This window comes from Dermacentor silvarum, chromosome 8 (assembly GCF_013339745.2).
Source record: "Dermacentor silvarum isolate Dsil-2018 chromosome 8, BIME_Dsil_1.4, whole genome shotgun sequence".
Lineage (NCBI taxonomy): Eukaryota > Metazoa > Arthropoda > Arachnida > Ixodida > Ixodidae > Dermacentor > Dermacentor silvarum.
In genome coordinates this window covers 156,267,838-156,294,807 of record NC_051161.1, presented here as the reverse complement: position 1 = coordinate 156,294,807, position 26,970 = coordinate 156,267,838, and the positions used below count along the sequence as shown (strand labels likewise).

The 26,970-nt window shown below is 46.0% G+C and overlaps 2 protein-coding genes and 1 long non-coding RNA gene across 3 annotated transcripts in view; 1 reads left to right on the top strand and 2 right to left on the bottom strand.

Moving 5' to 3' along the window:
- The window catches only part of LOC125947444 (uncharacterized), a 313,859-nt gene that overhangs the window by 176,834 nt on the left and 110,055 nt on the right, over nucleotides 1-26,970 (bottom strand). The window lies entirely within an intron of this gene.
- The window catches only part of LOC125947445 (uncharacterized), a 313,443-nt gene that overhangs the window by 176,445 nt on the left and 110,028 nt on the right, over nucleotides 1-26,970 (top strand). The window lies entirely within an intron of this gene.
- The window catches only part of LOC119461787 (dnaJ homolog subfamily C member 2-like), a 111,975-nt gene that overhangs the window by 3,904 nt on the left and 81,101 nt on the right, over nucleotides 1-26,970 (bottom strand). The window contains exons 13-16 of the mRNA XM_037723164.2: nucleotides 26,435-26,616; nucleotides 18,081-18,178; nucleotides 9,737-9,853; nucleotides 103-257 (exon numbers count right to left, since the gene is read on the bottom strand). Of these exons, the coding sequence (XP_037579092.1) occupies nucleotides 103-257; nucleotides 9,737-9,853; nucleotides 18,081-18,178; nucleotides 26,435-26,616 (552 nt within the window). The remainder of the gene's footprint in view (nucleotides 1-102; nucleotides 258-9,736; nucleotides 9,854-18,080; nucleotides 18,179-26,434; nucleotides 26,617-26,970) is intronic.

The window sequence follows — 26,970 nt, the reverse complement described above, 5'->3', positions numbered from 1 at the left end:
TGACACGATGGCCAAAATTTTAGTTGTTGCACATGTATCCACAGGTATCCGCACGGATTTGAACAAAGAGGACACGAGAGGCCTCTCTGGTTGTGCACCCACCTTGTAGCGGCGCATGCACTCCTTCTTGGAACGGGTGGGCACACACTCAGCGATGCGGTCCCAACGGTCGGGTGTGCTCGCTGGGTACGTCTTCAGAGCCTGTTCGAGGAGACGCTGCTCCTCTGCCTGCCACACAGTGCTGCCTGCACCATCGCCTGGAAGACGACCACACCACAAAAGTGCACCCAGTCAATATCATCATCAGTCCATTCATGCTTACGGCAGGTCGAAGCTTAGCGGTGACTGAAAAGATGGCCATGCCACATAAGCCACGACAACCAGGCAGTATTGATTGCCTTAATCCACCAAGAAAGGATACTGTTAAGGAGATAGCAATTACAGTTGCACCTCAGCATAAGAAACATGGAAATAATGGATTATCAGATATAACAAAGTAAATGTAAGACGTTTTTGCTTGCACTGGCCATGTAATGAATATATGTTTATAACAAATACAGGATATAACGAAGGTGTTTAAGTGGGGGATGTGCTTTCATTATATAATGGCACTCGACTGCACATACCATATTTATTCGAATCTAGGCCGATAGTGTTTTTCAAATAATCACATACGAAACTCTAGGGTCGGCTTAGATTCAAGGATTTTAAAAAACGCGCCAGTTTTTAACTGAAACTGATAAATACGGTGCATAGTTAGTGCCATCTAGAAAAGTCAGTATCGCAGTCGCTACTAGCCGCGCCAGTAGCCAACTGAAGTACACGAGCGACGTTTCCATTTTGACCTGCGTCATATCGGTAGTATCGGTATGGTGCAGCATCGGCGCGCGGTGTGGCGTTATCATAATGGCACCAAATGGGCGATGCCACTATAGTGCCGCTTTCTAAACGAATACTGTATTTACTCGAATCTAACACACACTTTCAACACAACCCTAAATCTGCGTCGGCGTTTCAAAATGGCCGCCTCGCACGCGCGTCGAGCCTAGCTACCGTAGCATGCGGAAGCTGCCTCCGTGTGCTGCATTACACGTGTTTAGGCAATAGTCTACCGTCTGTCTTCACGTTTTCAGCGTCTGCTCTATCAGCGTGAAGTAGCGAGTTCATCATGATGCCGCATTTAAAAGGAAAGTGATCATCTGTGTGGAGACGGATGGAAATCGGGCCGCATCACGGGCGTTCGGAGAATCTGAAACTTGCGAGCGGGTCTGGCGCAAACAGAAGGAGAGGATTTTCGCCAGCAAAGCAATGCGGAACGGTTTCAGTGGCCCGAAGCAGGACATAATCTGCGACGGTCCACTCCGGCGATACGATAGCCTTGGCCCTATCTTGAAAGCAATCTGCGACGGGTAAAGTCCGCCGCGCGCCATGTTTTCGCAGCGTTAAAGCGAGAGGCATGCTAGCACGAAGGCACGCTTCGTCTCCAGCGTTCTGACAGTTCGTTTCCGCGGTCAACGGTGCATAGTTAGTGCTGCTAGGGTTGCTAGGGTGCTGTTAGGGTTGCTAGATTAGGCTATTAATAGCCAAATTGAACTACTTTTTACGTGGCTTAGTGTCGAAAATTCCGTGTTGGCTACATGGCTATATTTGGGCTATTTTTGTATTATAGACGTCAGCACTGACAAAATTTGAGAACGGCGGTTTATGAAAACCCAAAGCACATTGCTGAGAAAAAGTTATGTAGGCAATCTCGAAGGCCGTGTTTTTAGGCAATGTCGGCGCTGAGTGGATGGCGTTAAGTCATCGCTGCCGTGTTTACACGTCTTTCCAGGCTGAGCTCTTTTTTGTTTTGGTTTCGGCGCCATCTGCTTCCGCTTCACGCGTGGTTCAGTAAGAAAACCGTTGTCAAAACTAAGCATGGGCAAGTGGGCGAAATACAGCCGTGCATATAAGAAGGAATGGGAGAAGCACCCCTCTTTCAAAGGTAAATTTTACTTTATGCGCATATTTGGTTTTAAAAGCGTCTGGTGGTGCGTTGTTTCGGAATGGAGTAAGAAATTCGGCAAATTTCTTACTCTATTACAAAATGTCCGAAATTCATTCCGCATTCGAAGGCAACTATTGCATCTGCAAAGCATAAAGCCATTCAAAATTTAAAATATTGCAGTTGGGAATGAGGATGTTTTAAGGTAGGATCAAGGTCTTGCGTGAGGCTCCCACATGATCACAAACTTCGGCGCAGGCACGAGCGCACTGTCACACTTCGGACTTGCGGTGGACGCACTTTGTACTCGCTCGTCGTCTGCCGTTATCCTAAGATCGGTAGCCACGGCACAGTGCGCGTGGAGGAACGCTGCCGTTCCGTCCCTTCTTGCCCTTCTAGTCTTTGGAAACACACAGACATTGCCGGCCCACCGGCTTTATTAAAGAAAGGATAATCGAATGCGCTATAGGATATTTATTGATTTTCTTTTTGCAGAAGCAAGAACGCACGTGCACCCTTTTCAGTTAGTGTGACTTAGTGACAGTAAGGGAGGGTGCGCCAGCCTGGTCGAGCCGAGTGTGTTCGCGAAGAACGCGTTATCAGAGTGCGCAGGCTCGTTTGTCTGCCACGGTGGGCTGAGCACCCGTGAAATGAGTATTTTTGGAACGTGAGAATACTTTCACTAGGTTTAACAAAAGTGGTTGTCTATGATAAAATAACAGGTAACTGAGCAAGAGCTATCTCTTTTTATTGCGATATCAATTATATGGGCACTCCAAGCGCATTTCTACCGTGGTCGTCGCAGTGAGGTTGCGTCTAAAGTTCAAACACAGTAACATCGTCGCCGCGCGCGTATGTGTTCCCTAGTAAAATTATATTTCTTTATTTTTTTCAAGTCGCACTGAATGTAAGGTACACAGCCCCCCTTGGAAATTTGGCAACACACGCATTCGTGCCTGCATTCACAGAAATTAAGCACACGTTTTCAGATTGCACGAATCTTGCCAGGGAATCCCTGTTTAAAAATTGCACAGTTCAACGCTTGGATACTAATACCACCTGGGTTATTGCCAGTGCTGTAATCCAGGAGGCAATTGAAACTGTAAACTTTAATTCACCTCTTCTGCTACGGGCCAGCAGGTCGTTCCGTTTTTGCACTATTGCAGTCACAACTGTCCCTTCTTCGCACGAGGAAAATGCGAGAAGGTTTCAAGGTTTCTCCAGAGTCCAGTGTGCCTCTAAGCGGCAGCATTTGCTAACTCAGCGTCAAGCTGCTTTCGAGTAAAAAATACAAAATTGAGAAAAGGAGCGGGATAGAAATAAAATGCTTATTTTATAAATCAAGCTTAGGAAAGGCATCACTATGCTAAAATGCATTGAGATTGGGCTGCCTCTTGAGCACTCGATCGTGACCAGCCGAAGGTGATCCTAGAGGCTGGAGCTGGCAGTATCTTGCCCGACACTTATAGAAAAATGCCTCGAGTAAAGCAAGGCGTGAACTCTCTAGCTTGAACTAAAGTAACTCACAACGTGGTTCAGTAAATACTGATAGCGTCATGAATCAATCGGAAACGAAATCCTTCGGCTCGTTGTAACAATAAGTGGTGTCCAAATCCACGTCTGAGTGGCAGCTCTCACTAGAATTCTTTACGCAGATCTTGAGGTCACTGTTGTGCTGGTTGCATGCGGCGGAAGTAATTTTGGAGCTGGAAATACGCGGTGAACAATCTGCACTATCTATATAAGACAGCTGCAGAACATTATCAAACTTTTGGCTATGTTTTTGGCTACCTTTGGTCACAAAAAATTTGGGTCTGGCTATCTTTGGGCTACATTTTGAGATAATATGTCTATTTTTTGTTGGGGCCATCTGGCAACCCTATCAACGAGCGAGATGAGTGCATGTTTGCTTGTGCGTGCGTGACACCGTGCTTGTTAATAGCGGTCTACTAATTTGCTATCGCATTCGATGCATCGCGTTTCGGGCGAAACTGCGACTTTTTTTATTCATCGCAACTTCAGTGAATTGGGAGGAAATCTATTTTTCCAAATGACAGAAAGTTGTATTTCTGTTTAAAAGCATGAGGTGCGCGGTACTGTAAAAGACTTTTTTTTCCTCACGGAAAACGGGTGCGCGTTACAATCGAGGAAGCGTGAGAATCGAGTAAATACGGTAGTTGTGCTAGCCGTAGAGGCATCGTCAAACTTTCAAGCCAGGCGGAACTTCAGCATCGGTCTGTCGTTGGAGGGGGCCACGGGAGATGCTTTTTGCGTGCGCCGCAACGAGAAAGACATTTACCCAGGAACATTGATCGTGTGCTCCTTCCAAAAATGCAGTATCTCTAATGCGCTTGATGGTACTGAATATAGTGCACTGTTTGAAGATGACAGCGATACAGAAGATAGCGACGAGGCTAGCAGCGATGGTGACATAGAATGAGCTCGGCATGTTCAAATTTAATAAATGCTGTTTCATTTTGCGAATGTTGTCCTCGCTTTTTCGTTCGGTCTACATTCGAGGTAATTTTTTTTTTTCGGACTTCGAACTTTTGGGGGGTCGGCTTAGAATCGGAGTCGGCCTAGATTTGAGTAAATACGGTACACACAGTAGCCGAGTGGCTATGGCATTGCACTGTTGAGTGTGTGGGCACGGGTTTGATCCATTTCGATGAGGGTGAAAAGAAAAAAAAAAGATTAAAAAAAAGGCCCCTCGTGTATTTAATTTAGATTTAGGTGCACGTTGCCAATGCCAGGTTGTCAATATTAATCTGGAGTCCCCCACTACGACATGCCTCATAATCTTCTAAAATAAAAAAGTAACATTGTTCAAAAATGGGAGGTGGTGCTTGGTTGGGTTGGAGAAACCACTCAGTGCTATATGAAAGGCTTGTGTGAATATGAGAAATTTTCAAATACTATTCAATTGAATATTATGCTATTCGATATTCACTTTGGCTCGAATTTTGATATTCGAAGTATATTCGAAACCAACAAATATACACACTTCTCTACAGATACACAGCACCCCCCCCCCTATTACAATACCCTCGAAAGAAAACAAATTTGTGCATATAACCTGCAAAAGTAAGTGCATATAATGCCTGAATCTTTGTAAAAACACTTTCTATAGATGGGTGCACGAATCGTTCGCGCCATATCTTTGGCCAGCTACTCTGCTTTCCACCTATTCAGCGACACTGACGGCAAAAACTTTGCCATAAAAGTGGTTTCACGGCAATGCGGCCCGTACTGCCATGAAACCATACCTTGAAGCGAAACTTGCACTGCTGTGATGCTACACCTGAAGTTGAAATTTGTGTGTAACACGCACCTCAATCTTACTGTTCCAATTCTTTTAATTTGTTCATTGCCGTATTGCTGAACGTAATGGGTTAAGCTCGCGTGTAGATGAAAAGCATCAAGGAGAATTTGCGCAACACAGCAAGAACTGCCGGTGTCGCACAGTCAAAGTCACACTTCAAAGCATCGCAACTATGCACAACGAGCAAACGTGAAACGCTCCCACAGCCTCGGCCACCACAACATTTTAATGCGATAGCGTTAAGGGCCCCGTGCTGCAAAAAAGCTGGTGTCGGCGTCCGGCGTGCGGCGCCGACAGTCTTTTGAGCAAAAAGTCATTCCAAACCATGCATACATACCAAATCACGCAAGCCCTCCCCTCCGCGTGGCACAGAGGCGTTAGTGAACTAAATGAATTTCTCAAAGTAAAATGTGTCAGAAAAATAATAAAGTACAACTTAAGAACAACCTACAGACATAATAGCATAAGATTGTAATTTGAATACAGTAAAACCTCGTTAATTCGACCCTCGTTAATTCAGACTCGTCCTCTGGTCCCGGCCGGCATATGCATTATTCAATGCAATCAAACTCTCGTTAATTCGGATGTATTTGGCTACACATCGGTTAATTCGAATAACTTTCAGAGCTCGGCGAGCGAGGAGCCCCGCAAATGTGCGATGCAATAGAGCAAGAACGGAACTAGTGTCCAACCAAAACGAAACGGCGGAGTCTGCATCGCCACAGATAACAGCGGAAATTGTACGTGAATGACAGCAACGCTTCGTGCCTATTTGTGTATTTAAAGGCTTTATTCTAGCGTTTGCGGCCGCGCATATCACCGTGTTGACCGCGGGCTTTCATAATTGCATAGTCGTCCTCTACGAATGCGCCGATAATGACCGCGGTTTTCTCCGCCGCGAATTAGTTTCGTTTATACTCTGTACGCGCGTCGGCCGCGTGCCTAAAAAACTACATAGTCGCAAGCGATGATCGCATAGATAGCGACCACAGTTTCGTCTAGAGTGACCTCCGCAGTTGTTGCAGCGTACGGTAGTTTCGTTCTGACTCGGTGCGTGCATTGGCTGCGTGCCTTCAGCACCGCAAAAGTCGTCGTTCATAATCACATCGATAGCGGCCGCGGTTTTCTCCTCAGCGGTTGCGAGACACACTTGTTTCGTTTTGACTCGGTGCAAAGCTGTTGAGGATGAATTAACGAGCACTGGCTACATCGCGATTATCAGCTCAGTGGCAAAAACATTATCAGGATGTGCACGCGATAGGGCAAAGCGTGTCGCAAATGAAGGCACGCGCCGCGCCTGTGCTGCAAAGGAAGTTGTGAGGCCTCGATCGCCACTGCGACTCATAAAGATGACAAGAATTTCAGCTTCCGCTCTACTTTCATGCAAAATATATCAACAGGAGTCGATCACTCATTCACTAAATAAAAGCACGTTGACGTAGTAAGCATTTGCTTATTGTTTTTGGGATACCCTAGATAATTCGATATTCGGTTAATTCGGAAATTTTTTTTCAGTCCCGTGAAATCCAAATTAACGAGGTTTTGCTATATATGAGAAAGCATAATTCTGTTATGCGAAAACATACCCCTTTTCCAGCGTTTCTACCATTCATAGAGCAGCACGCCCCGCTCGGTTCCTTGCAACACCACCATCCAGATGGCGCTCACCTCCGCGCATCCACAACAGCGACACGCAGAGGCGAAAGGTGGAGGAAAAAAAAGAAAGCTGCAGTTGCCGGGCAGCATGACACGGAGTTGGGGATCTTTGAATGCTATTGCGTTCCACCACTCTTAAAGGCGAAGCTTAAGCGTCCTCCAGATTTTAAGTAGGGGTGTGAGAATATCGAATAGAGCAGACTTCTGTCTAATTCAATGTTTCCGTTAAGTCGATCCCCACCGAAAGTGCCGGCCAGCGCCCATATATATTTCAATGGGACCAAACCTCCGTTATTTCGATCGCAAACCTGGCCTTCACCGGATAATTCGAACTTGACTGATCAGCTTCGCCACAGTACAGCCATGTTATGCAGTGAAGCATATGTAATTCATTGCGGTGTAGCATACCAAGATTGGAAAGGGGCCACTGTCACGGGACATTGGACGAGTTTCTTAATTATACAGGCACGCATGCGGCCTCTTCGGTCTCAGTACAAGCACCTAGATGAGCATACTGGCAGCCATTCAGAGCTGTTTCTGTAGTTGCTGCGGCGATTTGAGCCGTCATTTCACCTGCCATGCGTGTCTCGTATATGAGACCATTAACGGGACCTAGTACACATTCCTTAGTTATACACATGTGCACGCGCCTTGCACCAAGAAGCAGAGACAAAACATCTGTTTTGGAAAGCTAGCGAAAAGGAAGGCACCAAGATGAAAAAAAGCTCAGAAAGTCAAGGGGACGTTTCAAGCCAACAGAAGAGCAGGGGTCTTACTAGAACTCTGAACCCTTGCCGGTAAACTTACTAAGGTGCAAGTTTTATATGTCTCATCAGTCAGTCAACCTTGGGCCAGTCGACCTAGAGTCAGACATCAGCCAGCCGACACGAAAGGTACAAAAAGGCTACGAAGCCTCGACCTTTGGTGAGAGTCGAACCCTCGTCCTTTGGTGGGAGTCGAACCCTAGACCTTTGCTGGGAATCGCACCCACGACCAATGGTAGTAATTATGGTGAAGCTAATTAAGGCACGGGTAATTAAGATAGAGTTAATTAATGCACTCGAACCCACGACCTTGGGAATTTAAAGGACTAAGCGAAGTACACTACGAGAATTAAGGGGAATATGTACGTCTTTAATGCATCGGCATTTGGGCTTTTGCCTTCAAGTCGTCTTAGGGATAACATAAGAGACCCTGTGAATTTTAGACATCTTTGTGCTCCTACTATGACCGGAGACAGCGCATGTGCATGTGTAAATTAAGCAACACGTGCCATGTCCCCTAACAATGGCACCTGTCCCCTCCTAATATGCTTCGTCGCATAACATGGCTGTATTGCTCCTTTCATTCTTCGCACACGATGCATTGTGGGTTGATGGTGCCGTCGCCTCCGATGCGCGAATGGGTCAGGAGCCATTTCGGCGCCGGGCCTGTCGGGGCGCGGTGGCAGTTGCCGATTACATTGGCTGCGCCGGTGCGCCCGACTTTAGAGAGGGGACCGTTTTCGCCAACGTGACGTAGCACGCGCGCGTTACATCGGACTATAAACGGCCCTTAAAGGCAACTACTGCCAAGTGAATCAACCGCATGTTTTGGCATTTTTTCTCCTTTTTGTTTAATTCGATCCACCAGATAGTTTGACAAGTTTCGTTTGTCCCGTCAGGATTGAATTAGCGGAAGTTGGCTGCAGCAGTTTTCAAATCAAATTTCGAATTAAATCAAGAAAAAAAGCCGAATATCAAATATTAGAAAATTTTTCACACAATTTAATGCTTACAAATTTTTGGGCAACAATATACGGTGCTGTACATACTCGGGGGTCTCCTAGCATTGCCTAACAAGGATGTAGCAAGCTATCAGCAACACAGGTACATAGAAATCAAGAGAGAGAGAGAAAGAGGAAAGGCAGGGAGGTTAACTAAAGGGGAAGATCCGGTTTGCTACCCTTCGATGGGGGATAGAGGGGAGGGGGAGGTAAAGTGACAGGAAAGTACAGATAGATAAAGAAAGGAGCACAGACACACAATCACAGATACTCTCTGTCACCACATACTGGTACCGCACAGCACAGTAGCACTTACAGCACTATAAACATCTGTTGAGGCTACAGCCGCTTGTTCAAGTCTGTTGCCTTTAAAAACTGCAACAGTGCCCTCATCGCCCTCCGCTGCAATGGCTTGTGATGTTGGCAATAGAAATCAATCTACACTTAATAAAGGGAACACCAAATTAGCGTACAAGCACTGATCATAGCTCAGTTCTAGTATATGAAGGTCTGGAAAATATTTTCTCTATCAATCGAATTTCTGTTCAATAGAATCAAGTGCTTTTTCTCCTCTGAAACTAATGAATTAGTGATGTTCTGTTGAACTGAATACCAATGAGGCTCTCAGTTTAATAGTGGACTTGTGTTTTGCAGCAATCCTTTATTGCATAGCAAATTTCGCTTTCCAGTTTTTGTGAAATATACAGAAGGGCTATCACAACTTTACGACAGGTGGGTTTCATCAAGCCAATCTGCACGACAGATGAAAGAACCGCGCATCTTGTAACTTGAGTAGCCAGCGCCGACAGTAAAGAGCAGGCACTGTTTGCGCCATTTCATTGTCAGATTCAGCTTGATTTGGCACCTGTCAAAAAATTATAAAATCAGCAGGGTCACGGCCAGTTCGCAAGACAGTGTATGGTTGTATGGTTTTTGCTCAACACTTCCACTACAGGGCAGTTTATCCTCCTCAATGTGGACGGGCTCTGCCCAAGAAAGAGGCACCTACCGTCAAAGCGCTGTGACGGAGTGGACTCGTCCTTGAAAGCCACCTCGGCCTTGGTGCCCAGGGACTTCTGGTGCTGTTCGTATGCCTTGCGGTTGGCCTCCTCCTTCAGCTGGGGGTCTGCAGCAAGTGCAGACAGTGCCAACAGGTGCACCGTTAAAATGCGCCATAATGCATGCCTGTGCCCCTCGTCGTGGTCATCGCCTAACTTTTCGTCATTCCTCCAGGTCCCTTTTTCATCTCTATGTGGAATAAACGGCCAATGACTTAGCTCCTCTGACTTTGTTTTTGAAAAATGTTGCTCTCTGTCTTATTGGCACCTTTTTTTTTTCTCACCGGTTCTTGTTTGTGGCTCCTCCTTTGTTCACTCCTTAAATGCTGACTGCATTGCCTTTGCAGCCCCCCTTTTAAGCAATGGACAAAGGAAGCTAAGCTGAGCTACGACAGAGAAAACAAGAGAAACTCTCTCGCTTTATTTCTTGCTTCCTTTTATACACTGTCAGGGGTACACACATAGGCAAATGGCGTCGACAGGCTACAGGGACAGTACAAATGACGATGATGATGATTTTTATTGGCATCCCGTTCGAAGCTGAGCGGAGACAAAGTCACCGGGCCTGTTTGATCTATTCAGGTTTTACTACGTCTATTGCAGTTCAACATTTTGCCTAACTCTCCTGGATCCTTTCCTTTTTCCATTATTTATCTCTATATTGTATCTCTGTATTTTTAACCAATACTCTAAATGTCTCTTGCTTATCTCGACTGCTGACCGGTTGATGCTTCCGTCGGTTTTCACTCCCATGCTTCTGGAAGGTGGATGCTTCCAACAGGTCTCGTAAAAAGAATGCCTTCACATTTCATTACGATGTGCCGAGTCGTTTCCAGATTTTGCCGCAGAAGACACTTGCCTCATCCTGTGGCACATACAGTAAACTCTAGTTATTATGAAGCCGCTTTACTCGAATCCGTTTTATTCGATATTTCTCCCAGTCCCGACACGGACCGCATGCATTTTTAAAACAAATTACTCGAAGTATGCCAACCCGCTCCTCCGCTTAGAGCGAACCAGCAAGGGGTGCACGTGCACTCACGGCTGGGCTCAACGCAAGCTTTCCATGCTGGGCAAACGAGCCCAGCCGTCTTTGTCACCAGCTACACCACAGCACTGCCTGCGCACCCTTTTCCTCCTTGCTACACTCATGCGATATCAGTGGCGAGTGACGCAGTCACGGCGCTGTGGAAGTAGTGTGCAAAATGCGAAATAGAACGAACAAGCAGTGGTGTAGCCAGAAATTTTGTTCGGGGGGGCTCAAGTTGCAGCGCGGCCTCCTATTTATGGAAGTTGTCGAGGCGTCCAATACATGAATAATAACTGCATTGCCAATGACACTGCATATTAGATGCTACAAACGAATTGTTGAACGCTACGCACTGTCAAGACAAGTAAAATATGTATTTTTCATAAACGAATATATTCGTATGTCTCAAAAGTTGTGGCAGAAATAGCTAATATCAATGCTTCCGCGTTTTTTGTCTATTCAATAAGTAAAGAAAAATATCACGCGAAATTTAGAACTATATCAGTTCGAAACCAGCAAAGCAGTGCATGCAGCTGATATGAAAAACATAAAGGCCATAAAATGAACAAGATGAGGATAAATATTTTGATGAATCTTTGTCATTCAACAACTTTGTTTACATTTTTGTACATATGCAACGGCCAGGGAAAACCTTAATGACGCTGTCCTTCGTTGCGATGTATTGCGCAGGAGCAGGTGTTACTGGTCGTATATTGTAATTGCACCGAAATTATAGTCGAAACAGTGAATATGTATAAAAAGCAGGAGTTCCGCAAAATATACATTAGAAATGCGAAGATAAACGGCAAGACTGTGTCCCGTGTTCACTGCTTGTATACACAAAACCTCGCAACAAGATATTTATATATATGTGTAAGTCTGCAATAAAACTACGTATCTAAGGAAATGTCACTGTACATATTGCATGAAACAAGACAAATAAACATGTTGCGCAGTCACAGATAGTAAACTTCACGCATACGAGTAGAAAGACAGACGATCCAGGCAAGAACAAAACTATGATCTTAGAAATCGTGATATGCATTTGGGCCATGCTGCGGTCGCGACAGCACCATGTGGCTAGAATAATAGAAAAAGAATGCAGAAATCAATACGAAAATGCGCATTTTAACTGCTTGCACAGCAGCAACAATTATTCTGCCCCCAAAATTAAAGAAGGGTAATGCTTCGTTTCAAAAAAGAAGTAAAAGCATGCAGTTAAAAAGGAAAGAAAAGGACAAACGATAGCCACAGATGATGCGGCAAGTTGATTTACCCAACATCCGAGTGCGTTTTAGGGAAACGCCGCGTGTGCAGGGCTTTCAATGAGCAAGGTCGGCCAAAATTGGTTATTGATGCCCCCGTAATTTTTGTATTCGCATGATAATTTTAATCATCATGCTAACAGTTACAATAAACGGTGAAAATTTCTGTGGTTTTAAAAGCTAATGAACAGTCATACGTTTTCATAATTACGAGCTTATATAGGAACGTGAAGAAACAGATATTTTTACATGCATTGATTTTTGCTGCTTCGCTATTTAAACGATAAACTTCACTCGGCGGGGATGTTTAGCGAAGCATTCAATAACTTCGGACACATTGATGGCGACGTCTCTGTGGGCGTATAGAAGCGCCAGCATAACCACGCGTTCCTCAGACATTGTAGAGCGCAAGTGGTTTTTTTAGTAAACTCATGTTTGAAAATCTCTCTGCCCTGGCAGTGGCACTGGAAGGGTGACTAGAATCTGCAGCAGTTTGTACACATGTACATTTAACCTGCAGTCTTGATGAGAGAGTGCATCTATTCCTGTGCTAAAACCTAAAAACACTCGACAAGATAGACAGCCGTCCCCTTACGGAAGCCAAAATTCTTGGTCTCTGGTCCCCGCTGACGTCGGAACAAACTGCTTTAAAAGCGCTAGTACCGCTTTTTAAAAGAAACAGGACTTAGTGAAAAACTATAGAATGTGCGGAGTGATACGTTTCTTTTTCTTTTCTTTTTAATCTTCTTTTGTTTTCTCATCTTTTCTGCCCTTACCCCATCCCCCTGTGCAGAGTAGCCAACCGGCCACTTAACGTGGTTAACCTCTCTGCCTTTCACCTCTTATTTTCCTTCCTTCCTTCAATATCATTGACATCCTTGTTTAGGTACCTTGCACAAACAATAAGCTGTTCGATTCCAGCAATATCCATCGTTTCGTCAGCAAGTACGGAGAAGCAGCCTGCAGCGTTCACTTTTGCATCTAGGCTTTCTTTGATCATTTCACCACAAATTTCTATAATTTGGTTTTGTACATCTGGTTTAAATACGAGGCATTACTGGAGCAACTTTCCAAATGGTTCTTCAGATATGTATCTCCACAATCAGCTAGCATGCGAAGAAGTGCTCTGGAAATACCAGTATTTTCAGCGGGGGCTTTGCTTAAATTCATAGGGCCAGTGTCCCTATCGCCACGAAGAGCCAGACCTTGCCGCCCGCAAAAAGGAACTGTCTCAAATTTAATAGGCCGTTAACTTTCTTCTGTTTTCTCTTATTCTACTTTGCCTGCCCTGGTCCAGCTGATCGATCACATTGGGCGCGCTTCCTGAAAATGGTTGGAGAAAATTATCAGATGCCAGCTGACAGTCACGGTGATATTTAATATTTCCGTGTGTGTGGAAGATTGCGAGCACGTGCTTCCATTTCAGGAAGAGCTTGTACACGAGGGCTCCCGTGCGCGCATGTTGGCCAAGTTTATAAGAATATTAAACCTATAACTTCCAGAATTGAAAATCAGAAGCACGCATTTGGAAATGTCAGTGCACCTTTCGTGTCAAAAGTTTATGAGAACTTTAGAACCATCAAGCTTCGGAATTGAAATCCATGCACTCCGTAGATTCCGGTGCCGCTGCGAGATGCCGCGACGTGCCCACTCGCTATCGAAAAGCCCTTGAAACTTCGTGCTCGGCTGGGGCTCCTTATGTTAGGTGACTCCAAGTGCATGGGCATTGCATGATATCCAGCCCAAGTTCGAAATTTTCGCGCCGAAATGTCTTTTCGAGCGTCAAAAAGACATTGTAGACAAAATCCAGAATGATTCCCGGTGCCGGTGGTTGTTTTGGTCGGCGGTGCATGACAGCACGAAAAAATTTCGGTGGGGGGGGGGGGGGGGCTCAAGCCCCATCAGCTCCCCCCCCCCCCCCTGGCTACGCCCCTGCAGACAACTGTTACTCCGTGCCATCTTCCGCGTGCCCGGCATGCCCAAAGTCACCCGAACCAACATGCACTACTTCCTCTGTGTGTTTGATCCCGATCTGGCTCGATTGCGATTGAAAATGTGCCACTTGACACCAGTATTAGACTACTGTGGAATTGTGCTATTTCAGCTCTACTTTGTTAGCTTTTAGGGGCACATTTCCACTTCGTCAACGACGCAAACATGTGAGAGCTGCACCACCTTTGCCCGACGCTAGTGCACATGTGTGAGTTGCGAGAGAGAAATATGGGGACTGCGCTTAGGTACAACGGAGGAGTACAAGCTTTGCTCCGTTTGTCCTTAGCCGATGACAATGCAGATTACGCGAGAACCGGTGTTTAACTTAAACAGGATCACAGCGTCCAATACAGAATCCATAAAGGGGAAGCATACAAAAGAACCAATTCGCAGTACCAACGTGCCATTATTCATTGGTCTGCCGCCACTAAAGTGGCATGCACCTAAGCCCCCACCCCGTGCTTCGCTCCCACTTGCAGGACCATCCATGTCAGGCTTGGTGGTGAATTAAAGGTAAAAAACAACTACCGCAGAAGTAAACGGGGGAGATGATGTAATGCAGAATAATAAAAAAAGAAAGAGAAAGAAAAGAAGAAAATCGATCAAACAACGAATTCGGACTATGGACCTCCCAATCATGAGCTCATTGCTGTGATCGTTACGCCACAAATGACGAATGAAGAAAGAGCTTATTCCAGAGTATTTTTCTGCGATCGCGTAGTGCAGATCGGCTAGGGATAAACAGGCGAAAATGCGTCTGTGTCAGTAGTACCTAGGCGCAGTCCACATATATTTTTCTTGAACGCGGGTCAGCAAAAAATGGTGTATCTCTCACATGTATGTGCTGTTGTCAAAACGGAAACACGCCTTTTAAGGCATAGTTGCTTTTATCGAATTCACGCTTATACAGTCAACTCTCGTTACAACGAACCCTGATAATCTGACAAAAACTTCCCGTTTTATCTGAAGTCCGTAATATCCTAACACCTCCCTTCCGAAACGTTCGTCCCGATGTCTAACAACGCTGTGCAAAGAGTGAGGGACAAATGTCTAAAGTAAAAAAAAACAAAAACAAAAAGAGGTCGTTGTTTCACCCAAAAGGCGAAGCATCAATTGTGCAGGCAAATTAGTAGGGGTGTACGAATATACGAAAAGTTTGAATATTATAGAATATTTTTAATATTCGTAATCAATTCGAAATATAGATAATCGAAAATGTTCAAATATTTGGCTGGATGCGAATATTCGAACGAAGCCGAATGTAGTGCTGGCTGTGCGGGAGCAAACATGGTTCTTAGCATTTATTTCTATCTAATTTGAGAATATGGAGGCACTTTTGTGCTGAATTTTGCGATAATTTTGTGCTGCTACTGAAATTTCCTCTGTAAAGCCCACGTACCACTAGACGCCTAAACTTCGGGGGAAAGCCAGCCTCATAGCAAGAGGCATGAGTTTGCGAACGAGGGTGCATTTGTTTTTTTTTTGTTTTTTTTTTGCAGTGCCACCCCCAATTCTGAGCTTATTGCTTGGCAGAAAGTGTGATGAGTGATGATTGGTGCAGGGTCAAATGCCTCTGAGTTTATCCGCATTTTATGGGTATAATAAGGAGTAGAACCCCGCCGCCCCCTCTCCCTCGCCTCGCCCCCATGCCTCGCGCGCGAGAGAATACAGTATGCTTCCACCCCGCCTTCCTCCCTCGCACGCACGCGTGCGCGAGACTGAGCCGCAATCGTCGGCTGACCCTTCCAGGTCTGTTGTCAGCTCGTGTCAACAAGGCATAAGTACATTTTATATGCCAAACTTCAAAAAAAAAAATATTGCCACTAATTTCGTCTGCTGTAGCCGATAGTCCACGTTGTAGTGCGGTCAGCTAAAAGCGAACTTCGTTGCATTAATAAAATAGGTAGAGAAAACTAAAGTTGAAATATGGTCCCTTCTATCCGAAAGTCTGTTGTACACAGGGCCATTGTAACGAGCATAGACTGATCTGGTTTTTTTTTCCGTCACATTCACTTCATTATAATGAGGGTTTACTATATTTGCTGCAGTATGTTCTTGACCTTAGGCAGCCAGCTTGCTCCTCAAGTAGCAAGGCACTACCCTCTGTGTTATCATACAGATTTTCCCCTCCCGGTTTCTTTCTATCCAGATTTGTAAATGTCCATAGACCTTTTTTGTTTCCATCCTTTCCACCCAGCATCACAATCTGCCTGAAGTACTCTCAACACATCACCTCCCCTTTAAAAAAGCAAAAGGAAGGCGATGTACCTTTGTGACTTCCATTAACAAAGCATACAAGGCTATGCTCCCAACTGTGTTGGAAAAACTGAAACAAAAACAACACAAGAAGACTTTACAATAGGGTCATTCCACGCCAAACGTCCCAAACATTGAGCTCGACCCTCTCCGATTCCATTCTAAAAAATTGTGGGCGATCTTTTTAGTGCACTATTTGTCCTCGTAAAGTACTTTTGTAAGAAAAAAATTTTTCTGTCTCTTACAGTGATTTGAATGTTGCTGCAGTGGGTCAAACCTAGGTTGCCGAAAAATACTCTCAAAAATACAATACTACACGGAACGCCTTAAATATGTGCGATTTGCTAGAAAAGGAATGGCGCTTTCTTATTCTCTCCCATTGGCGGCCACTACTATGTCTCACAGGAGCATACGATCTTGCCCCCTGCGTGGTCGCCGCATATTTCCGTTGCCCCAAGGAAGCGTGGCGGCGCAGTGAAGCGGACTTACGGGCCGGTGCCCTGGGACGTGGTGAATGCTCAACATAAAATTTTGTTTCTCGCTTAAAAGAAAAATCACTCTGATGAAACTTTCACAAATAAATCTCCTTTGCTTAATCTCCCAAATTAGTGCAAGCATGCATTTTTACTTGAACCGCATCACCAATCTACATGTGCCTGAACATGGGGAATTTCACACATTTTCCAATGTTTACGCCCCTTCCACTTCGAAACTACTCGGTCATCGACTTCAATACTTTTTTTTCGCATTTACTGCCAACTATCCAGTCAGGTGATATAGTTGTATTGTGCCTGTAGACTTTGTTTAATTTTAAAAAAATAATCAAAATGGACGCAGAATAGCCGTAATGCTTCCCCACAAAGCAGTTTGTGAGACATAGCAGTGGCCGCCAATGGGAGAGAATAAGAAAGCGCCATTCCTTTTCTAGCAAATCGCAGATATTTAAGGAGTTCCGTGTAGTATTGTATTTTTGAGAGTATTTTTCGGCAACCTAGGTTTGACCCACTACAGCAACATTCAAATCACTGTAAGAGACAAAAGAAAATTTTTCTTCCAAAAGTACTTTACGAGGACAAATAGTGCACTAAAAAGATCGCCCACAATTTTTTAGAATAGAATCGGAGAGGGTCGAGCTCAATGTTTGGGACGTTTGGCGTGGAATGACCCAATATGCACAACAAACCTACACTGTGTAGTCATTCAGCCACTAGGATGGCCTGCAATTCTGGACAGGACAGCGTGGTTATTTTTCCTATTTTTCTTGTGTAAAGCCCATTTGTACCTGTGCTAAGAAAAATAAAGTACACTTGTTAGTTCAGCACTGTGTGCATCCATTTCTGCTGTCCATGTCTAATGTACTGGGAAAACATCAATTATGCAGTGCCAACTAAACCAGCACTCAACCTTGATGCTCAAGCTCAACTAAACCAACGCACAACTGACACTATGTTGTATCCTCACTCTTGATTTCAAAGTGTTTGATTACTAGCGCCACCCCGCGCTCAACATTGTATGGCATGAAGGTCAGGCATTCTGGTTCAGTGTACCACCACCGCATTCCCCCTCCTTTCTGGTTGAATAAAACCAGTCATGGTTTGATCCCCGAAGTAGGAAGTCGTCCTTCTTTGTGCGGCACTTTACGCCCCGGCCGTTAGAGTTCATTCCGTTAGGCCTCGCGACCAGCCACCCCGTCGAGGCAATAGTAAGGTTCAACCACACTTGGGTGAGCCTAGCATCAAGGCAGAACCTTACCCAGCTTCTGCAAGCTCTTGGCCTTTGCGAGTACCTCCTTGGCCGTCCGATCTGAGGTGGCTCCGTGCTGGTTCAGAAAGGCAGCCACAACCTCCCACCTGGCCCAACAAACAGAAAAGCATGATGTCAGAGCAGTGCCTGCTTTGCACAGGTGGACATTTCAGCTTCTGGGCTCCTTGCTGCACTCAGCATCAGCCATCCCCACAGGTGTCACCACCATCACCAACACAATCATTAGCTTCTCGTGCAATAAAGTCTGTGTTCTAACCTCGAAGAAAGCTAAATAGACAGCAAGATCGACAACGGACATCTTATGTCTCGTTCTAATTCTGGCAAAGACAGGTCTGCAAAGACAGCATCGAAATTAGAATGATGCTAGCTACTTTGCTGTCCAAACAAAATGGCGGCTGCGCAGCCTGCCTGGTAGCTGAGAGGAACGTTTGCCTGCAAATGAGGAAGCCGAGACAGGCTTTCTATTGCACTTGAAGTAAGCCACATTGTGTTTTCGTTCGGTTTGCACACACAAAGTGTTAAAATATAGAGATGACATTTGCTTTTCTCAGTCTTACCTTTTTTTTTTGTTCACAAAGGTGGCGTCAAATTCCATTCCAATACCTGGGATTAAAGCTGTCTTTTTAGCCATTGGCATAGACAGGCTTCAATGCTAATCACAATTGTAATGCACCAAAAATTCCAGCTGGTAATCACTGCTTGTGCAAGTTTGTTGTCCTACCTTCTACCAGTCCTTGCTTGCGCAGTATTTGTGTGCCAATGAACATTCAAAATTTTGTTTTCTTGCCATTTCATTGCACTTCATGAAGGTGTCACATTGAATCACAGCTCCTAGGACGCTGTTGCTGACACATAGGCAGGTGCAGCCTTGCAACTTTTCGACGCTTACCTTCTATGAGAGACATGTTGCAACATTACACAGCTGGTAGTGAAAAAAATCACACTTGGGTCTACAAAGTATTTCTCATAGGAAAGCCACTTTTTGACTTCGCTTTATTGTATAAAGAACTCAAGTACAACAAATAGTAATATGTTATTAGTTATGAATAGGGAACTGAATACTGCTATATGTGACTATTTTACTCTTTGGTGGCGATCCCTTTTAGTGAGTTATGACATTTTATGCCTTTCACACAAGACATGCTTCAATTCATTAGAATTTTAATGAACATTGTCACCACTGCAATAATTTAATTTCATTTTCAGGTTCAATACAAGTTTATTTTTCCTTGATAACAAGGAGGCGGCAGCTGCATAAAAGCAACACCGAGCAGCTTGACGGAGATGGCAGCCCCATTCTTTGGAAGTAATGTACAGCTTAACACCAAACATGCTTCAGACAGGCATCTAATAAACAAAAGACAGGCGAGTCAATATACAGTATAGACCACTTATAACGTAACCGCTTATAGTGCAGGACCGGATATAGTGCAGTCTTTTCAGACTCCCGTTAAGACAGCTCAGGTACACCAAGCTCGCATTTGGCCATGTTCACGACTACACCGTGCTCGACTAAGCGCTGGAAAACGATGCGCAGGTGCTTTATATGCTCTTCTGGTGTGCCACTTGCAACTAACAGGTCATCAAGGTAAGCGTGGCAGAAATTGAGGCCGCGTAAGGCGCCGTCCATGAAACTCTGGAAGGTCTGACCCGCGTTTCAGAGGCCGAACGGCATCCGAAGGAACTCGAGTAGTCCGAAGGGCGTCGCGATGGCTGTCTTCGGGACATCCTCCGGAGCAACGGGAATTTGATGGTATGCCCGCACTAAGTCTATCTTTGAGAAGATGGTAGCACCGTGCAGGCTCGTCGTGATGTCATCGATATGTGGTACCGGGTACAGTATAGACCACTTATAACATAACCGCTTACAGTGCAGGACCGGATATAGTGCGGTTTTTTCAGACTCCCATTAATTTTCGCATAGCACTCCATGTATACACGTATCGCTTATAGTGCAGTTGCGGGAAACGAAATACCGGTTACAGTGCGGCTGCGTGGGAGTACGGAAGTCAGCGGAGACGACGAACGCTCCCCTCAAACGGGCGCCCCAAGGAGTGCTCGAGGAAGAAAGAGAGACGAAGTGGAGGAGAAGGGCACGTGCTGCGAACGAACAGCCAGTGAGGCTGAAACCAAAATCTTGAGTGCGAGTCGTGAAATATCACGTGCGCATAGCGAGGAGCCCCTCGAAACTGCCAACGCCGGCCAATGCTCGCTTCATGATAACGGCAGTAAAGGAAACTTCAGGGAGCGGGCGGCGCCGGCACATCACGGCGAAGGGCGCACGTGGACACCGTGGAATGTGAGGGAGGAGGGCGGCAGGGAAGCGGATTTCGCCTCGGCAACTCTGCCGCTTCGATGGCTCCCCTCGCCCTCCCTCGTAGCTCCCTCACTTTCGACTGTCACCGTGCGCGCCCGCCGCTGCTCCAGCCGGCCCGGCGCCAGCTTCCCGAAGTTTAGTTTTCTGCCGTTATCGGGAAGCGGGCGTTTGCCGGCGTGGGACAGCGCCGCTGCTTCCCTCTGTGCCGTAGCCGCAGCGTGCAAGGTCAACACGTGACTAGAAAGTAGAGGAAGCATAAAGGAGAAAGAAGGGTTCACTGCCATTTTCTACGCGTGGCTACGGTAGCGTGGCTGAGACGTCGGCACGTACAAGCGTGTTCCGGCGCAACGCAGAATCGGCGACCTTGCCATTTGAGAGAGGGTGAAATTTCCCCCGCGTTCTTTCTCTTTTTTTTTTTGTTCGCGCGCGACATTGAGGGGTCTCTCCTAAGCTTTTACTCTATGGCGGTGCTGGAGCAATGCCGGTCGGAGGCGCCGCCACGTGATTTGGTTCGAATTAACGAGATTCGACTGTAAATTGAATGCAAACGTTCTAGCCGCATTCCTCGACTGTCGAATACACGTGGTGGCTCGGTGCACATTTTTTGCATATGTGCGGGCCTTGAAAATTGTTGCTTTGGTTATAGTGCGGTACCGCTTATAGCGCGGATATTCGCGACTCCGGCGACTTACGTTATAAGCGGTCTACACTGTAGTACCTCACATGCCCACCTATGCATGCAAATCTATATGCATACATTGGCGTTTGAAAATAGAAAAATAGTCATGCTGCACACGTAACAGCAAAATGGGATCACTTCTACACTGGATGCGCAAGGTATTAAATAACATGGCGTTGAATCCCTATAAACATAAACATTCTCACCGTTTCTTTCTAGACGCTAAAATTCGTCTTCACCAACACCTCTGTCACCTATCTAGCACACTTATTCCAAGGTTATCATCTTCCAGTCTGACACAAGAGATGAAGCCGTACGCCATCCTGGTCACCTTGCACGCACACCACAGCGACTTGGAGATTGACACCTTCGTGAATGTCACTGAATCCTTTCTTTGAAGAGTGAAACAACCAATTATCATCCTCGACAAACAGAAATAAGCGCTGCCAGTGATCAGATGCCATGGTCAGATGTTATTCAGGCGGTTGAGCTTCTACAGCAGGTAAAGGCCATGGTGAGTGAGAACCCTGAAAGGCCAATTATGGACATGGTCGAACAGTTTCAAGTGGCAGAATTAACAGCCAAGCTTTCTGTGAATGATGTCATTAAGTGCCATTCGTAAGTAAAGAATTTGCTTGCTCCCACAGGGCCTGCATGACCCAATAGTGGATGGGTGTGAACACATGTGACCACGTTCAACCACGATGTGGCATACGAGTTTCCAATATTTAAACCTGCTACGCTGACACGTATGGGGAGGGCGTCACTGAGAGGGAGACCAACAAACAGCCACAGAATATAAAAAAACTCATTAAAACCTACTATTGTGGCAGCACATACTATGTGATACAGTCAAATATTGTTAATTCAAACTTCCGAACTGATGCTATGGTCCCGTCAAAGCTATGTGTATTCCAATGAGTGAAAATTCCCGATAATTCGAACGCGCAAGCATTTTCAACTGCTTATTTAAACGTACGCACTCCAACAATGCTTTCGGCAGCGCGCCAAACCACGTGGCGGCGCCTCCCACCAGCATTGCTCTGGCCCCGCCACAGAAGAAAAGCATAGGAGAGACTCCTCAACGCCGCGCGTGAATAAAAAAAAAAAAAAGAGTCAAACCATTATGAATCCAGACCAAAAGACTCCGGTGGCGGCGCCACAGACCAATCAAACGTACTCTGGCACGGACGCGCGGACTGTATCTTGAAAACGATCGGTGAAGCAAACAGGGAGTGCCGACTGCTGATAACTCTGCGCGCTGTGTTTTTGCTGCTTCATTTGCATTGAAGCGCCAGGTGGCACAAAGGTAAAGTCGCGCCCTGCTGAGGGCTCTATCTTAAAAGCGATCATCTAACGCGAGGGACGGACGGACGAATGCACGGACAGTTTTCTCGTTGAGTAAGCATAGAAATGCTTCCGCATTTAAAAACCGTAACGGAAATTTCACCCTCTCTCAAATGGCAAGGACGCCGTTTCTGAGTTGAGCCGTAACGCCCCAGCCACACTAGCGGAAAACGTGCGCCATGGCAGGTATTTTATGTGCCGATTTTATTGCGATAGCAATTATATAAACACTCAGAGCCGATTTCAGTCGTCAGCGTCGCCATGAGGTTCCGTATAAAGTGCAAAGGCGAAAAAATTGTTGCCGTATGCTGTATAAGCGCGCGAGGTATGCGCGGTTTCACGGAAAGCAAACGCGACATCTTCCGTCGTGTGAAAGGCCGTGGGGGGATGGGTGGGAAGGAGGGGAGGCGACATTTAGCTGCGGCACCAAATGTGTATCTTGTGACCGGGTGCAAGGGGAAGTGGCGACTCAATCTTCCACGCGAAAGGAGGAAAGTGGGAAGGCAGAGCGGGAGGGAGGGGGTGCGGCTTCTACTCCGCCAGCAACTGCGTACTTGTACTTTGCGCAGCTGCGGGCTGTCGCGCGCGCCGTATCTTGAAAGCGATCTTCACACGGCTCTTACCTTTGTATGCGCTGTGCTTTCGCCGCTCAGCTTCCGTTGAAGCAATAGACCGCACGAACCTTTGCTTGCTGCTGCAGCCGCGCTTGCTCATGCCAGCGTTTTGACAGCGGTTGTCTGTGGTCATCGTGTGTGATCTATTCAAGTTCGCTTGCGCGCGCTGACACCATGCTTGTTAATTCAGTTAGTAAGTGAATGTGTTCAAGTTTATGCAGCTGATAAAAGTACTATCCTCACTTCATATGCTCTATTAGTAAATTTGCTATCGCAATTGATGCTTTGCCTTTCGGGCGAAACTGCGACTTTTTTTCTCGGTTCGCCGCGGCGCCACGCGAGCCGTGAGCGGAGGAGACCAATGAGAGCGGCCGGCTTTCAGTGACGTATGCGCGGGAAACTGGTGTCATGCGGACCCGCCCAACCACTCTATTCGTACATGCGCCTGATCCAGATGGACAGCTTGTTTCACGCTCCCCGATCGTTTGCTCACGTCAGCTCTCGCTCGCGCTTGCTTTGGTTGGCTTGGCTTGGTCTCGTTTGCGCTTGTTTTGATTGTCATGTATTGCGATTGTTTCTTTACAATGACGAGTCTAAACTGAGACGTCCTGATGGAAAGGTTTATGGAGACAGTGCATCATATCCAATTCTGCACAACAAGACGGACCCTGAATACAAGGACGCGAAGGCGGCACCCAGTACCTCATTTTCCTTGTCTTTTGAACGCAGTGGTGCCACAACAAATGGGAGCACACCAACATGATTATAATCAGTGGCAACGCCTTCGTCATCGACGACCTGCCGCTCCTCGCAACTCCATCACCTTTGACGGCCTCCGCACGCGCCCACCTTCGTGACTCGGCCTGCTCCCTGAAGTTTCGTTTCCTGCCGTTATCTGGAAGCCAGCGTTAGCTGGCGTGGGCAGTATTGTAACCCTCACTCGCTGTGTGCTTGCGCACCGCGATATTTCACGACTCGCACCGTTCGTGCATCGTGCTATGGTGCACGGGTACTTTAAGAACACGTCCTTTTAATTCGAACTTCCTTTATTTCAAACAAATTTTCAGACCCCTTCGAGTTCAAATTATTGAGATTCGACTGTATGAGCATGCCGGTGTTATCAAGTCAAAATCAGTCAATAATTGCAGCGAAATATGATTTATCCAACAGCCTTCGAAAGCACTGGAAAAAAAGAAAGGTAAAAAATTCTGCATTAATAATTCGATTCTAGACCAAGGGTTCTCGAGCATGTTCGTTCCAGAGAACCCTCCAAGAAGCGCCAAAGAACCCCCCCCCCCCCCCCCCCGAATTAACCGAAATAAAATGTCCTAATTAACCGAATGTCGAATTATCGAGGTTATCAAGAAAACCATAAACAAATGCTTAACTACGTCAACACGCTTTTATTTACTCAATGAATCAGCAAATCCTGTTTACCGGTATATTCAGCACAAGACCAGTGTGGAAGCTGAAATTCTCATCTCCTGACTGATTAGCGCTAGCAGCGACGAAGGCCTCGCCCGCGTACATCCCGATTATTTTTTCGCCAGTCAGCTGCTCGCCAAAAAATTGTCCGTCCATCGCGATGCAGCCGGTGCTCTTAATCTTCGACAGCTTTGCACTGAGTCAACGCAAAACTACTGCTTGTCATAACCACTGCGGACTAAACTGCGGTGGTTATCGACGCGATCATGGATGGTAACTACGCACTTATGAAGGCACATGGCATGCCCCCAACGTGGCGTTACACGCGGTGATAAACACAAGAATAGTTTTTAAGGGCACAATTAGGCACGAAGCGCTCCAGCGTTGCTGTCAATCACGTGCCGCGCACGATTGCCTCTGAGGACCATGGCGATTTGGACAGCGCCGCTTCATTTCGGTTGGACGCTAGCGCCGTTCTTGCTCTTCTGCGGCATGTATTTGCGATGCTTCGCGGATTTTTTTATTCATTTTTTTTTATTCCTCTAACGTATACGTCAGTGCGCACGCAATCGGCACCTACGCTATCTACAAATGGGAGAAATGCGCATGTTGGTAAATTACGACCTCCGAGATTTGAGTGTGAAAGCTTAGGCACGCTGCCCGTTTTCGGAGGTTGAGTGGCTACAAGGTGCTTGCGAATTTATTGCGCAGTTTGCGCGTTGCGTTACGTGCTGTGATGTGCTTTTTGACACTCGGGCATGAGTAATGGAGGTTCTGTGGATCGAGCACACCTCGTTTTTGTCGTTTTATCGACTTGGTGAACGCGTGACCACGAAAAATTTATCAGTGGCTCGCAGAAACCCGAGCAAGGGCCTGCGGAACCCACTTTGAGAGCCCATGTTCTAGGCTGAAATATTGTTTCTAATATTGAAGTCGTCATTATGTTCTCGAATACCTTGCACACACGGCACATTGCTTAAACATGGAGGACGTACAACCAGTTTAATGTGCAGCCAGGTGAAGGCAAAAAGAAGAAAGCAGGAAGTATAGAAATAAATATGCAGCTACATGACAATTCAACGTAGCATGGAATACACATTCTAATAAAGCAATGCAGGAACAAGGACTGAAACAGGCAGTCACAAAAATATAGTGTGCAAGTGTTAAAAATAAGCAATATAGGAAGCAATATAGTCATTGTTACGTAAGAACGAGACAGCTTTGTTTAATGAGACTGTATGCATACGACGAGTAAGGCATTAGTGCATTCTTAAATTTACTTGAGCATCACTGGCTGCCCAGGAATTTAGGATGACATGCACATCAATAGTTAATGGACACGAACAGAGTGTCATTCGATTTGGCAACTACTGACAGCGTTTGCCAGTATCACTGTGACACAGATGCTGCTTTGCTTTCTCTGGACAAATTTACCATGAAACTGTTTGAATCTTCTCAATCACTCCAGCCAGTGATCACCGTTTCACTTTTGCTATTTCATAATTATATGTATCTTGCCATTTCAAATTCTGAATTCAGTTTATTTTTCAAATAGCCTTCAAGCAGCCTTCAAAGGAGTATGTATGATCACCCAGTGGACTTGAGGCTAAATAGGCCTCATTTTCCAACCAAATTGCGTATTAGTGGGTTAGAAACATACGGACAAACAGCATAACCATACAACTGCCTAAAAGGTTCCAAATATTTAAAGCTTAACTTAACTGGCTTGGTGCTGTTGCTACTCAATGTCACTATTAGTATGTACAGAATAACAAGTGACGAACAAAAGCACATTTTACATTGGTGCAGTTGCGCTGAGCTGCTAATCACCTTGCATCCCATTGTTATTCATGAACAGGTTTAACAGTATTACTTACACGACATAACTACACCACTTGGGCAAAGGCTGTTTCAGCAGAAAACACAAAGTGAGTAAAGCCGAAAATCAGTCAGCACAGACCTGTTGGCTGTGCCAGCAGGGAAGAGGTTGACAGCCTTGACGAGCAGCTGCACGTCATCTGGAGTCCAGGAAGAATTGGAGGAGGTGGAGCCCTTGTCTCCTCCCCCTTGGCTCCGCCCACTCTGAGCACCACCCAGCTGCTCCGCCTTCTCACGCTCCAGACGCTCTTCAAGGGCCTTGGCCTGCCATACATAAACACACATGTGGGTATGATGCAAAAGATGCAGTGCTTGCAATCCCCACATTCATCATCATCAGCCCATTTTTTATGCCCGCTGCAGGACGAAGGCTTCTCCCAGCGATCTCCAATTACCGCTTTCTTGACCCAGCTGACCCCATCTTACGCCTGCAAATTCCCCAATTTCATCACACCACCTAGCTATCTGTTGTCCTCAATTCCGCTTTCCTTCTCTTGGTCCCCATTCTACAACTCTAGTAGAACACTGGTTATATACCCTATGCATTACTTGGCCATCCAAGTTCCATTTCTGCCTCTTAGTGTCAACTAGAGCGTTGGCTACCCCTGTTTTTTTCTT